This window comes from Pipistrellus kuhlii, unplaced genomic scaffold, assembly GCF_014108245.1.
Source record: "Pipistrellus kuhlii isolate mPipKuh1 unplaced genomic scaffold, mPipKuh1.p scaffold_m20_p_9, whole genome shotgun sequence".
Taxonomy (NCBI): Eukaryota; Metazoa; Chordata; class Mammalia; order Chiroptera; family Vespertilionidae; genus Pipistrellus; species Pipistrellus kuhlii.
In genome coordinates this window covers 30,187,349-30,202,865 of record NW_023425595.1, presented here as the reverse complement: position 1 = coordinate 30,202,865, position 15,517 = coordinate 30,187,349, and the positions used below count along the sequence as shown (strand labels likewise).

The 15,517-nt window shown below is 37.2% G+C and overlaps 2 protein-coding genes and 1 long non-coding RNA gene across 3 annotated transcripts; 2 read left to right on the top strand and 1 right to left on the bottom strand.

Annotated features, from left to right (window-relative positions):
• Window positions 1-4,731: 4,731 nt before the first annotated feature.
• On the top strand, window positions 4,732-5,719 carry LOC118713317 (olfactory receptor 56B4-like). The gene is given in 2 exon segments (XM_036427751.1): window positions 4,732-5,664; window positions 5,666-5,719. Coding segments are annotated over 2 exon segments (987 nt in total).
• A 3,779-nt stretch (window positions 5,720-9,498) lies between these two features.
• Window positions 9,499-10,440, top strand: LOC118713324 (olfactory receptor 56B4-like). Its single transcript, XM_036427757.2, has one exon. The coding sequence runs from the start codon at window positions 9,499-9,501 to the stop codon at window positions 10,438-10,440; it is 942 nt and encodes a 313-aa protein (XP_036283650.1).
• Window positions 10,441-11,751: 1,311 nt separating this feature from the next.
• Window positions 11,752-13,581, bottom strand: LOC118713325. The gene is made up of 3 exons (XR_004986239.1): window positions 13,126-13,581; window positions 12,137-12,205; window positions 11,752-11,897 (listed from the first exon to the last, which is right to left on the bottom strand). It is a non-coding gene; the product is annotated as an uncharacterized LOC118713325 (long non-coding RNA).
• Between the last annotated feature and the right edge of the window lie 1,936 nt (window positions 13,582-15,517).

Below are 15,517 nucleotides of genomic sequence, written 5' to 3'. Positions count from 1 at the left end.
CAGAGGCCATAGACTTTAACCTCTTTGGGTACAGAGCAGGGTGCAAAGTTGATAGAAAGCAACAAATAGGAGGTTTACAGCAAAAGGGGCATCTGCATTTTTATGTTTATATACGAGAAAGATCATTCATTAATAAGAAAGTGGTAAAAGATACAGCCCAGAGGACACACCTATGGAAAATGGTCCCTGAAGAGGCTAAAGGAAGGTATATGTATTCAAGGGAGGGGCAGGAGTTCAGGGATTTACACAAGAGAAAGGACACCTTTTCCTAATCCTTCATTAAGACAGAGATGACAATCTAATAGTGGTTCCCATGGGACTGGGTTCTGAGTACTTCTGTTCCCTGAGCTGAGCTGGATACACCTCTGAGATCAGTGGGGGCCTTTTAGGGCTGCAATGAGAAAACACCGAACCTTGATGCACGTGGGGAAAGAGATTAGAGGGAGCCTCCTGGAGGTCCTGGAAAGTGAAGACCTGGAGCAACTCTGGGCTCCAAACTGTGTCACAGCCGGGACCCCAGTGGAGAGAAGGTACACTCTCAGTAGCAATGGTATAAAAGAGAGCTGCAGCCAAGGGAGGAGTCGCAGCTGCAGAGGCAGATCCATTTGCAGAAGATTCTCCGGGACCTCCTAGCAGGGAGTCACCAGGGGCCAGGTGAGTGGAGGAGGCAGCTTCCTTGCTCTGAGTTCCTGGCTCTCAGTTCGGGTTCTCTCCTCTAGCCTGGGCTTTCTCAGTTCACTTCCTTAGTTTAATCCTTTCAACACTGACACTCATTTCCCTCAAGATGTTCACCTGTGTGGAGACTAAAGCCCGAGGTCTGGAGAACAAGTAGAAAAGGTGAAGAAGCTCTCCTCTGGTCATGTGAGAAAGAATTAGAAAGCTCTACCAGAGAAAAAAGCAGGATAGCCTCCCATTTAAATTATAGATCCAAGACCCTAAGAGACAGCAATTGAAGTTACTCATTTCTGATTCAAAAATGAAATCAAGAACTAAAACTGGACATCCAATTACCAAATCTAATACAGACTATTTATCTGAAAACTTTTACCCAGTACCCGACTAGAGAGAGCTCAAGAGGCATTCTACTTAAAGCCTAGACCAGACAAGGATATTGACAATCAGTACTTCTTTTTAAATTTTTTTAACATTTTAAAATTACCGTTTACATTCAATATAGTTTTATATTAGTTTCATGTGTACAGCATAGTGGTTATACAATCATATATTTTACTAAGTGTCCCCCCTTATATTTCCAATATCAAACTGGTACCATCCATAGGTATTACAATATTATTAACTATACTAGTGGCCTGGTGCATGAAACTCATGCACATTAAAAGGGAATTAATTAGAAGAAATATTTTAATATTGTTATTTGCTGTTTCTCTATAATAGAAGTATCAGAGATGAAAGAAAATTAGTAAAATGTATATGAAAACCTTCATCCTGACAGAGTCTGGGGTGCTCTGCAGGACCCAGAGTCAAGTTCCTGCCCACTGGCTCGTGCCTCAAAATTGTGCAAGACCCAGACCCGACTGGCCCCACCTCTGTCAAGCCCCACCGGGCTGGGGACACAGCCTCAGGTCCCCCTGCACTGCCCCAGGTCATCCAACCCAGCGCCGGGGCAAGGGGTGTGGTCTCAGGTCCCCTGGCCACAGTGAGAGGGTAAGACATCCATTTGCACATTAGCTCTTTATTATATAGGATTTCCTGTGCTATCTATTACAACCCCATGACTATTTTGTAATGATCAATCTGTGGTTCTCAATCCCTTCACATTTTTCACTCATCCCCCAAAACTCTGTGCCCTCTGGCAAACATCATTCTGTTCTCTTTATCTATGAGTCTATCTGTGTATACTTCCTTATGTTGTTAGAAAATTATAAACACTTCAATAAGATGAAAATAAAAATCAGAACTTAATTTTAAAATTGCACTGGTTATGCATATTCATAGATAGCGAGCACACAAACAGCTCTCTGGTAAGTGGAGGATGGTGGAGTGGAAGAATTGTGCACAGAAAACACAGAAACAGAAAACTCATGGACATGAACAACAATGAGGTGATTGTGAGGGTGGAGGGGGGTGAGTGGTGGTTGAGGAGAGCATGGAGGGCTTAAATGGTGATAAAAAAAATAAATTACATTTTAAAATAACAAAAATCAGAGCATACACTACTTAAAGTTCTAAAAATATATAGCATATTCTTCTAACAAAAATATTCTGAAAATTTACTAAAAAGCTATTTGCTATTTGCTTTGGGACATGGTACTGTAAAATAGCTATATTCTGTGAAATGTTTTTAAAAACAGTAATCATCAGAAGATTTTTTTAAGTAATAATATCCAATTAGGAAATATAATAAGGCAACAAAAAGTACTAGTAATGGGAATATTCCCAAAATATCTATGACCAAACGGCAAAACAAGTTTAAAAATAAAAAGATTCAGTAGAATAAAAATGAGTTCTTCCAAAATTAATTTATGTTTTACTTTTAAACTCAAAAATATGACAACCAATCTTTTTTTATTTTAAAAATTATTTGAAATAATTAGTAAGACTCTTTCCTACCATTGGTAAATACATTATTCAATTGCTTCTGGAATAAAAACAGACTAGACCTCCTTTCTGACAATAATACTTAAATGTGTGTTTGGATTGAACATTTGACATAAAGAGCACATTGTAAATTAATGCAGAGGGAAGGCTTCTTAACTAAATAGTGCTGGGACAATAGGTTAGCTTTTATGGATGAATTTAATTTTGGGACTTTCTCACTCCATGTCAAATCTCAAATTGGTTACAAAATTAATTTTAAAATAAATGTTTGTAAAGAAAATGCAAGAAAACACTTATTTAAGTGCCAAGACTTACATTATTTAACGCTTAAATATCCAATGGAAAGATATGTATATATATATAATACCTTAATAAAATAAATAAATAAATAAAAATAAAAAATAAAAAAGCTTAAATATCATGAAAGAATTAATTTTAAAAGCGCACTTTTTATAAATACATAAAAGTTTGCGTATGCACATGTGATTTTTTGAAAGGATAGATTTGTAATGACAATAAAAGGAGAAACTATTTCCAGAAAATTCAACAGAGGCAAAATTTTTAAGGTAAAATGAATCTCATACAAAATAATAATATGTGCTGCCAGACTCCATGCTAAGCCCTTGAAAAACATTATTTCATTTGATCCTACATGATGAGTTGAACATAAAGCAAAAAGTGAAGATTAACTATGTATATAAGTGTGTTGGGGGGGGGGGGGAGAGAAGCTTTGAAATGTCAGTTTACTAAATAATAAAGGGAAAGGTGAACCAAATCTGAAATTTCAATTTTTACTTATTCTATTAACAAAATTTTTTAATTAGATTTTTCAATCATTTCGTGGATGTGATAAATAGGACATGAGCACATTCTGGATGTATAAAGTACTATAATGTACCTATGAAGTAACGTTTCAGTGTATGTTAAGAGCATTAAAAATGTCCTACTATCATACAGGACCAGAAAAAACTCTTGAAAAGACAATTTGGTAAAATCAATGAAAATCACTTATTCCACTTCATCCAGTAATTCACTCCTTGGCAATTATCCTGTAGGTAAACTTACACATATGCTTAAAAATATGTGACCAAGTATATTTTTGAATGATTTTTACAGTGTAAAATTACTGGAAATACCAATATGCATCAAAAGTTCTCAAAAATATATCATGTGGGACATCCATGTGGGAGAAAGTTATGCAACTTAATAACAATGAGGTTTATCTATATGGCAATATGGAACAGTTTCCAAGTGAACTAAGCTAAAAAAGAACAGTCAAGGAAACAAGAGGTAAAAAAGGTATGATTTGTACACTAACATTTGTTTTTTTCTTTTATGGGGAAATAGTACATATATTGTTGTCCATGCAAAAACTATCTCTGGAAAGATTCCCAATAAATTATTACTAGTTGCCTTTGGTGGGGGGGAAAAAAGGAATTTGGGAATCCAAGACATGGATTTATATTTATTTATGTTTTATTTTCTCACATGTGCATGTGTGACATTAAAATAGTACCAAAATACTGCTAAAAATAAAATTTTAAGATCGCTATGACTTTTGTATGTATTATTTTCGTATAATTTTTGAAATTCCACACAGAAAAGTAAAATATTGGTTATTAATTTAAGAACAGTCAAATATAGGAATAGAAAGCAGTCATTAAAATTAGGACTCCACATTGCTTTTAGTGATACTGGAAAGTCATGGCTCATTTTATTATTCGTGCAGTAATTTTTTACTGACCATCTATTTTATGTCTTAGAACACATTGCTTAAAGACAGAGGACACATATAATATTATCTCCATATTATAGATGTACACAGCTTAAACAGAAAAAAATGGGAGTAAACCAAATATTAGTATTTGGTATCAGTTGGAGATATTACTGTTGAAATATTTGGACATGCTTATTAGGCATACAAGTGACGATGACAAATAGCTATTCCAACCTTTCTGTTTAGAAATAATTTTGGCCTTCTTTATTTTCCTCTGTGAAATACTAACCAGAGCAGAAATAAATATATAAAAAATTGAAGCTCGCTCATGATTAATGAACCTGAGTCCTTGGTGGGAGTCTCTTAATAATTAAGACCTTCAGCTGAATTTTCAAATGCAATTCCCTTCCTATTTCAGTTTTATGGACAGACACTGAGAACAGGGCACCTGTGCCATGGACACCTCCACCAGTCATACCAACAGTTCCAGCCTCCACATCTCCCAGTTCATCTTGATGGGGCTCCCAGGCATTCACGAGTGGCAGCATTGGCTCTCCCTGCCCCTGGCTCTGCTCTACCTATTAGCTCTTGCTGCCAATCTCCTCATCTTCATCACCATCCAACGTGAGCCCACACTACATGAGCCCATGTACCATTTCCTGGGCATATTGGCACTCGTCGACATTGGCTTGGCCACCACCATTATGCCCAAGATTATGGCTATCTTCTGGTTTGATGCCAAGGCCATCAGCCTGCCTGAATGTTTTGCTCAGATGTATGTCATCCACTGCTTCTTCTGTATGGAGTCCGGTATCTTCCTCTGCATGGCAGTGGACAGATACATAGCCATCTGTCACCCTCTTCGATACCCCTCCATAGTCACTGGCGCTTTTGTGGTCAAGGTCACAGGATTCATGGTGCTCAGGAATGGCCTGTTGACCATCCCAGTGCCTGTCCTGGCTGCTCAAAGACTCTACTGCTCCAAGAATGAAATTGACCACTGCCTGTGCTCTAACTTGGGGGTTATCGGTCTAGCTTGTGATGACATCATCGTGAACAAGTTTTACCAACTGTTCTTAGCATGGATCATAGTTGGAAGTGATATGGCTCTGGTTTTTTCTTCCTATGCACTAATCCTCCGCACTGTGCTGAGACTAAACTCAGCAGAAGCAATGTCCAAAGCTCTGAGCACCTGCAGCTCCCACTTCATCCTCATCTTCTTCTTCTACTCAGGTATCATAGTGGTCTCTGTCACACACCTTGTAGAAGAAAAGATACCCCTTATCCCTGTCCTCCTTAATGTGCTGCATAATGTTATCCCTCCTGCTCTCAACCCCATGGTCTATGCTCTCAGGATGCATGAGCTCAGACTGGGTTTCCGGAGGTTGCTTGGGTGGGGTGAAGAATTGGCCATCCACTTCAGAAGTAACCTCAGCTTTATAAGTCACTATAGGTGTTAGGAAGAAAACATGTCATAGACCTGGATTGTAAAAATGGGGGAAATGGCCTATAGCATCACTAAAATGTAGCCTTACTCATCAAAATAGGCATATGAAAATTATAATGAAATTTCCTATAATTAGAAATAAGTGAGAATACAATATCATTATCTATGACCATTGTTTCGGCTCGGAGACAGACACACTCGTACACAGCTCTGATACTTTTAGATATGATATGCACATGGAAAAATTCATCTAATTGGTGGTAAAGTTTTCTTCCTAGGAAAAGAAGAAAATAGTCCTAGAAAAGACCCTAAAAACTACTTCCAAATAACCAATTAATTAAATATAAATTAATTTTTACCATTTTTACATCTACCAAAAATGCACACTTTTGAGTACAAGGACCCTCAACCATGTTCATGTTGTATCTTCTCTGAACTTAGTATACAACTCTGCGCATAGTAGATGTCTAATAAATACTTCATTCATGATACAGTCAATCAGGAGACATGGGTCTGCTGAATCTTATATAGCACAGAAAATGTCCTGGACCATGGTCTGAAGAATGACCTCAGGAGGTTTGTATGTGATTTCACCTTGAAGAACAACTTCTTAGAATCAGAACCAGAAGGACATCTGGTCTACTTAATCAGCAGCAGGTTTTTTTAAATAATAACACTCAACTAGGAAATATAATGAGACCAAAAAACTAATAAAATGGAAATGATTACAAAAAACAGTAAGACAGAAAGGCAACACAGATTTTTAATGGAAAGATACAATGGTATAAAAATAAGTTTTTTCAAAATTAATTTATGTTTAACAAAATGTATACTCAAAAATAGCATATCCAGTCTTTTCTTATTTAAAAAATTATTTGAAATCATTAGTAAGGCTATTCACTACCATCAATACACTCATCCAATTGGTACTAAAACTGGAAACACAAAAGACTGTCCAGTCCAACAATACTCCTTAATATGTGTTTGGATTGAATATTTGACAATAAGGCACGTTGTAACTCAATGCAACAGGAAGGCTTCTTTACTAAATGGTACTGAAACGATGGTTTAGACATTTGTGGGAGAAATTGACTTAGGGACTTTCTCACTCCATGTCAAGTCTCAAATTGATTATAAAATTAATTTTTTAAAAATGTTTGCAAAGAAAATGCAAGTAAATACTTAATAAAATGCTGCATTTTACATCATTTAAAACTTAAAATCAATAAATCATTAATTCTAGAAGTGCACTTGTTATGAATATATAAAGTTTTAGTGTATGCACAAGTGTAATTTTTTTAAAGGATGGATTTTAAGGGAAAATGAATAGAAGAAAATACTTCCAGGAAATTCAACACGTGGAGGTAATAATTTCAAGATGTAACAAATTAATAGCATGTGCTGCCAGATTTCATGTTAATCCCTTTAAGAACGTTATTCATTATTTCATTAATACTACAAGATGAGGTGAACATAAAGCAAAACCAGAAGATTGACTAAGTATAAAAATGGGGGGGAGGGGAACTTTGAAAATGTCGAAGTTCACTGAATAAAGCAGGAAAAGCTGAATCAAAATTGAAATTTCTATCTTATTTATTCTATTAATAAAGGATTTTAAATTCAAGTTTCCATTTGTGGTGTGCATGTGATGAAACAGACACATCATGAACAAATTCTGCTGTGTAAAATACTACCGTATGATGAATCTATGACGTGACCTTTCAATGTATGTCAAGAGCATTAAAAATGTCCTACTGACATATAGGACCAGAAAAACCTCTTGGAAAGATTATTTGGCAATATCAATCAAAATCTTTTTTTCCATTTTGCCCTGTAATTCAGTTCTTGGCAATTTCTGGTAGATAAACTTTCACATATGCCTAAATATATGTGAACAAATACATTTTTAATCATTTTTTACAGTGGGAAATACCATGTTCATCCCAAGTGGTCATAAAAATATCAGACATCCATGTGGTAGAAAAGTATGCAACTTAACAACAAGGAGGTATATCTATATGGCAATATGGAACAGCCTCTAAGATAACTACGCTAAAAAAGGAAAGTCAAGAAAAGTATGAAAATAGTATGGTTGGTATGCTATTTGTTTTTGTCTCATATGGGAAAATATCTATACAAATACTATCTCTTGGAGGATTCGCAAGAAATGATTACTGGTTGTCTTTGGTGAAAAGAAAGGAACTTGGGGATCCAAAGCATGGGTTTTTATTTTTTTACTAGGACCCAGTGCACGAATTTGTGCACCTTGAAAAGGAACTGTGGGCCACGAGGCTAAAGTGGGCACAGGGGTGGTTCTTGGCCTAACCTCCATGGCCCTGCCCAGCCCCTCTCTGCCAGCAGCCCACTTTTGGTCCCATCTCTGCTGGCAGCCCGTTCCTGTTGCCAATGCTCCCATGCCAGACTAGGCCAGTCACACTCACACCTGCTGATGGCACAAAGCAATTGGAGCTAGCACCAGCATTGTGTGCAAGCATGACCAGCAACATCCGTCTGTGCAAGCTGTGGTTGCTGCCCAGATTGCCCCTTAGGAGCAGAGTAGATGGACAAGCCCTTAGGGTCTATCAGGATGGCAGCTGCCAATCACACCCGCTGACAGTGCCAAAAGATCAGGACGAGTGCCAGGTGCCAGCAATGGGTGCAAGTGGCAGCTCTAGTGTTGGCTGCAGGTGTGAGTGTGGCCGGCACTGGCAGTAGGTGTGAGTGATAGGCAAGACTGCAGCTCAAAGGAGCAAAAAATTTTTAGTAACCAGGTGACAGAAACCAGAGCCCCACCTTGGTCTGGCACCCTCACTCACCATCCTGCTGCACCTGAAGCCCGCCATATTCCACACACACCCACTGGTGGGCAGCACACATCATAGCGAAGTTGTTCGGTTGTTCCAGTTGTTCTGACATTCAGTTTATATGCATACTTGCCTTTTATTATATAAGATTATGTGTATTTTCGTGATGGGCATGGGTAACATTTTAAATAACATCAAAATACTGTAAAAATGAAGATGGTGAGGTTCTCTGTATGTATCACTTTTGTATCATTTTTGAAATTCTACTCAAAGGAAATTATCTGAAAAGTAAAATATTGGTTAGTCATTTGTGAAAGTCTAATAAAAGAATATAAAGTGCTCATTAAAATTAAGACCCCACATTGCTTTTCATGATACTGGAAAGTCATGGTTCATTTATTTATTCATGTAGTAAATTTTTACTGAGCACCTTTTCTTAGGTCTCAGAACATATTGCTAAAGACAAAGGCAAGATACAAAATTATATCCAAATGATATAAACTGCTTAAACCTAAATCAGAAATATAGAAGTGAGTAAACCAATATGCACATTTGTTATCTTTTGGTGATAAGATTATTGTTGCTGGATTTGAACATGCTTATCACGCATTCAAGTGGTGATGACAAACTGCTATTCCAACCTTTCTGTTTAGAAATTATCTTGGGTTTTTTTTTATTGCATCTCTGTAGACTATTTCCAAAAGAAAAAAAAAATTGGCAGTCTTTCACGATTAAAGAAACCAGTTCATTCATGGACAACAGTGTGGTGATTGCCAGAGTGGAGGGGTGTCAGAGGATGTATTAGAGGACACAGAGGGAATAACAGGTGATGGGGGGAAAATAAATTTTAAAAATAAGAAACTGGGTCATTGATAGGAGTCTCTAATTAGGGCACTCAGCTGAACTGTCTAATACAACCTCCTTCCTATTTCAGTTTTATGGACAGACACTGAGAACAGGGCACCTGTGCCATGGACACCTCCACCAGTCATACCAACAGTTCCAGCCTCCACATCTCCCAGTTCATCTTGATGGGGCTCCCAGGCATTCACCAGTGGCAGCACTGGCTCTCCCTGCCCCTGGCTCTGCTCTACCTATTAGCTCTTGCTGCCAATCTCCTCATCTTCATCACCATCCAACGTGAGCCCACACTACATGAGCCCATGTACCATTTCCTGGGCATATTGGCACTCGTCGACATTGGCTTGGCCACCACCATTATGCCCAAGATTATGGCTATCTTCTGGTTTGATGCCAAGGCCATCAGCCTGCCTGAATGTTTTGCTCAGATGTATGTCATCCACTGCTTCTTCTGTATGGAGTCCGGTATCTTCCTCTGCATGGCAGTGGACAGATACATAGCCATCTGTCACCCTCTTCAATACCTCTCCATAGTCACTGGCGCTTTTGTAGTCAAAGTCACAGGATTCATGGTGCTCAGGAATGGCCTGTTGACCATCCCAGTGCCTGTCCTGGCTGCTCAAAGACTCTACTGCTCCGAGAATGAAATTGACCACTGCCTGTGCTCTAACTTGGGGGTTATCAGTTTAGCTTGTGATGACATCACTGTGAACAAGTTTTACCAACTGTTCTTAACATGGATCATAGTTGGAAGTGATATGGTTCTGTTTTTTTCTTCCTATGCTCTAATCCTCCGCACTGTGCTGAGACTAAACTCAGCAGAAGCAATGTCCAAAGCTCTGAGCACCTGCAGCTCCCACTTCATCCTCATCTTCTTCTTCTACTCAGGTATCATAGTGGTGTCTGTCACACATTTCATAAAAGAAAAGATTCCCCTTATCCCTGTCCTCCTTAATGTGCTGCATAATGTTACCCCTCCTGCTCTCAACCCCATGGTCTATGCTCTCAGGATGGGAGAACTCAGACTGGGTTTCCAAAAGATATGTGGGTAGAGGATAAATTGTCCGCCCACATCAGAAATAACCTTAGCTTTATAAGGCCACACAGATGTTAATAAGACAGAGGTTGGTGCCTCTGAATAGGCCTGGATTATTAAAAATAATAATAATAATGATAATAATAATATCATGAAAACTGTCAGCCTCACTTATTGAAACAGGCATTTGAAAAGTATAACTCAACTGTTTGTTAAAGAGTAAAAAAAATGAAATATCTCTGACCATTATTGCACCTAGAGATCAACACACTTATACACAACTACCATACGTTGAGATACAATAGATACAAAATTTCATTTAAATGTGTGATAAAGTGTTCTTTCTAGAAAATGAAAACAAAAAAAAATGGCTCCAGAACATGCTCTAGAAAAGTAATTCCAAATAATCAATTAATTAAATATTAATTAATTTTACCATTTGCACATCTCATAAAATGCACACTTTTGATTACAAGGACCGTCAACCATGTTCCTGTTGTACCTTCTCTGAACCTAGTACACACCTTTGTACATAATACCTGCTTAATAAATACTTCATTCACTATACAGTGAATCAGGAGGCATGGGTCTGCTGAATCCTATATAGCACAGAAAATGCTCTGGACCATGGTCTGAAGAATGACCTCGGGAGGTTTGTATGTGATTTCACCTTGAAGAACAACTTCTTAGAATCAGCACTGGGACTGAAGCAACAATAGATGGCATGAATATCAACTGGGGCAGCCGTTTTAGAGAAGAGCTGGCCGTTTCTCCAATGACTGAACAGAGTTTCCATGGAACCCAGCTATTCCATGCTGAGGTGCATACCCAAAGGAATAGGAAACATGTCCTCACAAAACCTTTCTCCCAAAATAAGAAGCCATATCATAACACTAAGAAATTAAAACAACCCAAAAGTGCATGACCTGATAATTGGATAAACAAAATATGATATATCCATACAATGGAATAATAACAGAGAAAAAAGTAAAGAATGATGCTATTGATAACTGAAAGAAGACAACAAAAGACACCTTTTATTATTCCATTTGTATGAAATGTCCAAAATAGGCAAATCTATAAGGACAGAAAGCAGATAAGTGGCTTCCATGGGTGAAGGGAAAGGAAAATGGGGAACAACTGTTTAATAGGTACAGGGTTTGTTTTGAGAACGTTGAAAATTTATGTATTGATAATTAGAAGTGAGAGCTGCACAACATTGTGAATGTACTGGAAGCCACTTTAAAATAGTTACAATGCTGAATGTTATGTTATGTAAATTTCACCTCACTTTAAAAAAAAATGTAACTCACTTCTTGCAATGTTACTCCATTCTTTTTCCGCTAACAAAATTGAGCATCATTCCAGCTGGCAAAGGTATTTAAAGGGCCCAGATCCACTTTCACAAAGCAAGCCAAAAAGCATGAATTGGTAACTGAGTCACAATAAGTTGATTATCAGCAAGACTCACACCTTTGCCGAAACCGGATTGGCTCAGTGGTAGAGTGTCGGTCTGCAGACTGAAAGGTCCCAGGTTCGATTCTGGTCAAGGGCATGTACCTTGGTTGTGGGTACATCCCCGGTAGGGGGTGTGCAAGAGGCAACTGGTCGATGTTTCTCTCTCATCGACGTTTCTAGCTCTCTATCTCTCTTTCTCCTTCTCTGTAAAAAAAATCAATAAAATATATTTAAAAAAAAAAAAAGACTCACACCTTTGACTACTCAACTTCCATATAGACCCTTTTATATACATTTTGAATTCTCATACAACAATAAAACAACTCAACATCTACAGTGGTGCCTCACACAACGAACTTAATTCGTTCCAGGAGCAAGTTTGTTGTGCGAAAAGTTCGTTATGTGAAACGCGTTTTCCCATAACAATACATGTTAAAAAAAATAATTCATTCTGTAGCATAAAATATGCTAAGATGACATAAAAAAGATAAATTTTTTGTTATTATTTTTATTTAGATACATCTAAAAACATAATTTTTTAAAAAAAAACACACACATTTTTTTAATTTTAAGACAGACTAAGTAGAGTCTACCGAATCTTGCACATCTTCATCCATTTTCTGCTTTTTGGCCGATGGTTTCATGAAAAACCTGTCCAAAGTCGTTTGTTTTTCTCTTTTCTCCAACATCTGCCGGAAATAACGGACAAGAGTATCGGAGTAAAGATCGTTGATCCTGTTTGCTTCAGCTGAATCCGGATAGTGGGCATTGGTAAACTCCTGAACTGCTTTCCATTTGACCAGGATGTTCTTGATGTCAGCAGTTGGGATTGGTTGATTGTTTGATTGTTGCTCCTCGTTATCAGATGACGCTTCCCTTTGAGCATTGTCCTGTTTCATTTCAACAGAAATCACCTTCCTGCTTTTTTTAGAAGCCATGATATAAAAAAAATATTGAGTTTAACTTAAAAGGACGACTGCCGTGATACGTGCGTGATTTAATTCGTAATGAAGAACGATTGCCGCGATATATGCTGAAGTTAAGCGCAGTGACTAACGACTGCCTGCAGTGCCTGCGCGGAAGGATGCAATACATTGGCAGCGATCCTGGAAGCTCGGGCGAAGCAGTCGTGGAAGCTCGGGCGACTTCGTTGTGTGAAACGAAGTTCGTTGTATGAATCATGAAATGTAGTTCGTTGTGTGCAGCGTTCACTGTGCGATGTGTTCTTTATGCGAGGCACCACTGTAATTTTAAATTATAAAGCTATTCTTCAAAGGAAGAAATTTTCAATTTTTCCTAACAGTAACAAAGATGCACAGTTCCAACAGTCATTATATGCATTCCTGGCTATATTACCTACTCCCCAAATTCAGTCTCAGTCCCATTGAATAATTCTGTCACCTAAAGGCTAAGTTATAATGCTAATTTCTAATAATGTATATATAAAATAAAAAATGGAAAATGATTAGTGTATAGGAATAAAATCTTTCATATAAGAAGCAAATAGAAAATATTCAAAGCTACTAGTTTTAGTGCTTATAATGGTTTACTAGTTCATAATTTATATTTGCCATATATCTTCCAAATCTGTCGAAACTGGGTAGAGTAACCAAAACCTTTAATCCTAAAAGGTCAGAATTCTCATTCATCCTGCTAAAGACTTAGTATCCTGCTATGGATTTAGCATCTTTTTTCATTGGTATACCTCAGAGAATACCCTGCATTTCCAACACAGTCTACTTGCTTCTACTCTATAAATGCAACCTAATTTGCTCTTTGTAATTAAAATTAATTACTCCAGGTAATATATTAATCTTTTCTTTTTTGAATTCATTGTGTAAGGCAGTAAAACGCATCCTTTGATATGAGGATACATAAACAGAGAGCCCATTAAAATATTTTTGTTCTAGTCCTCTGTTGATATTTGAAGTATTTGTCTCCATTACAAAAATGCAAATCCAAATCTAGAATATATGCCTATCCAATTTTTTCAAGACATGTCTGTACCCTCCTGAGCCATGAAATCCACTGTGAGCTTTATGTCAGTCTGGATAGTGTTCCACAGTGGTCGTACGTCTCTGGTTAGCCCTGTTGACAAACAAATATTTTGAGCTTCAGAGGAAGTCAGTGGATTCAACTGAACACTTACCTATTTATTTACTTATTTCCCATTAAAGCAACATTAGAATAACCTCATAACCTTTCATCTCACATATCTAGGAATACTCCCCCAGAAAGTGGATTAGAGCATCCACCTGTAGGATTTTTCGGATGAGTATAAATATGCTCCTCTTTAAATTATCCTTTTCCAAGTTCATAATATTCCACATTATTTTGCACACCATACTGAGACTTTTTTATTATTTAGTGATCTAAGATCCATTTTCAATAACATCAGCAATTTATTGTCTGTAGTTTAAAAATAGATAAAATTCCATCCTATTATATTGTCATCATCATCATTACCTTTTCTAATACCTTGAAGAAACCCATTGAGCAGATTCACCCTTCCTTTGGATTACTTGATTGTTAAAACTATCACAGAGAACAAACTTTCCCAGAGCAAACGGATATTCTGTTAGAGAAGGTAATTTTAGGTATTTATAGATTTTCTGAGTTACCTTGTGATGTCAGATGTAAAAAAGGCTCTTTGTAAGTAATCCCTTCTCAAAGTATTATAATTTGAGAAATGCTTGCCAGGGTTCTTCCTTTGGAAATCTATGCCATTCTTTCCATAGACTTTTTAGTAGCCTGAACAACACATTATTATTTCCAAATCCTTCTTGATTAAGATATCACATTTTATCAATATGTAAATTTATTATTACCAAACATAAGAATGTGAATAATTACTGTGCAGCCTGAACTGCTCGTTTCCCTGACTATGTTCTTTTATAGTCAAGAAGCAAATTTCCCAAATATTCTGACAAATCTACAATTTTATTTAGCTGTAACTTGACAATAATTCATGACTCAATATATCTTAATTTTAGAAAGCTGCATCTCACATTGCATCATATTACAAAACCTAACCAACTTACTCTTCTATTTAACAAAATTGCTGAAACACTAGGTATATTTGGTGTGGCAAAAAAATAAAAATGTGTTTCACATGTTGATCAAAAGAAAATTAGGGAAGCTCCAAAAATGAAAGGTAACTGTGATTGAATTGTAAAAGAATAGAAGCCAATAGGTATAGGAGAAAGAACTAATACAAAAATATTGTATATTCAGATAAGAAATGCTTAATACTAAGAGTAGTAGAGGGCTATGAAAAAAACCAACCTGGTGATTAATGGGTAAGGCAGCAGGAGTAGTCAGGCATGTCTATCCTCCTGCACATGCATTCTTGGACCAAGAAGTGGGCAAAATGTTAAGCAACAGTGGTAAATGTACCCAGAATATTGGAGATTGGGTCAGAAAACAGGGCAGTGATCAAGATGGCTATAAACAACCATGCCCCGTGAGCTTCAACCATAAATCAAGCTATTAGCACACCTCTTACCTCCCCTTCAACAGATTGCATCAAACAAATACAACAGCATCCAGAGACTGCCTACTAGAAAGGAAATCAACTAACCAATTACCAAGATGGCTTGATCTAAGACAAGTTTCTTCCTGATTATAGACCCCTG

Coding starts and splice junctions, on each gene's coding strand:
- LOC118713324 (XM_036427757.2), top strand. CDS start 9,499: ATGGACACCTCCACCAGTCATACCAACAGTTCCAGCCTCCACATCTCC.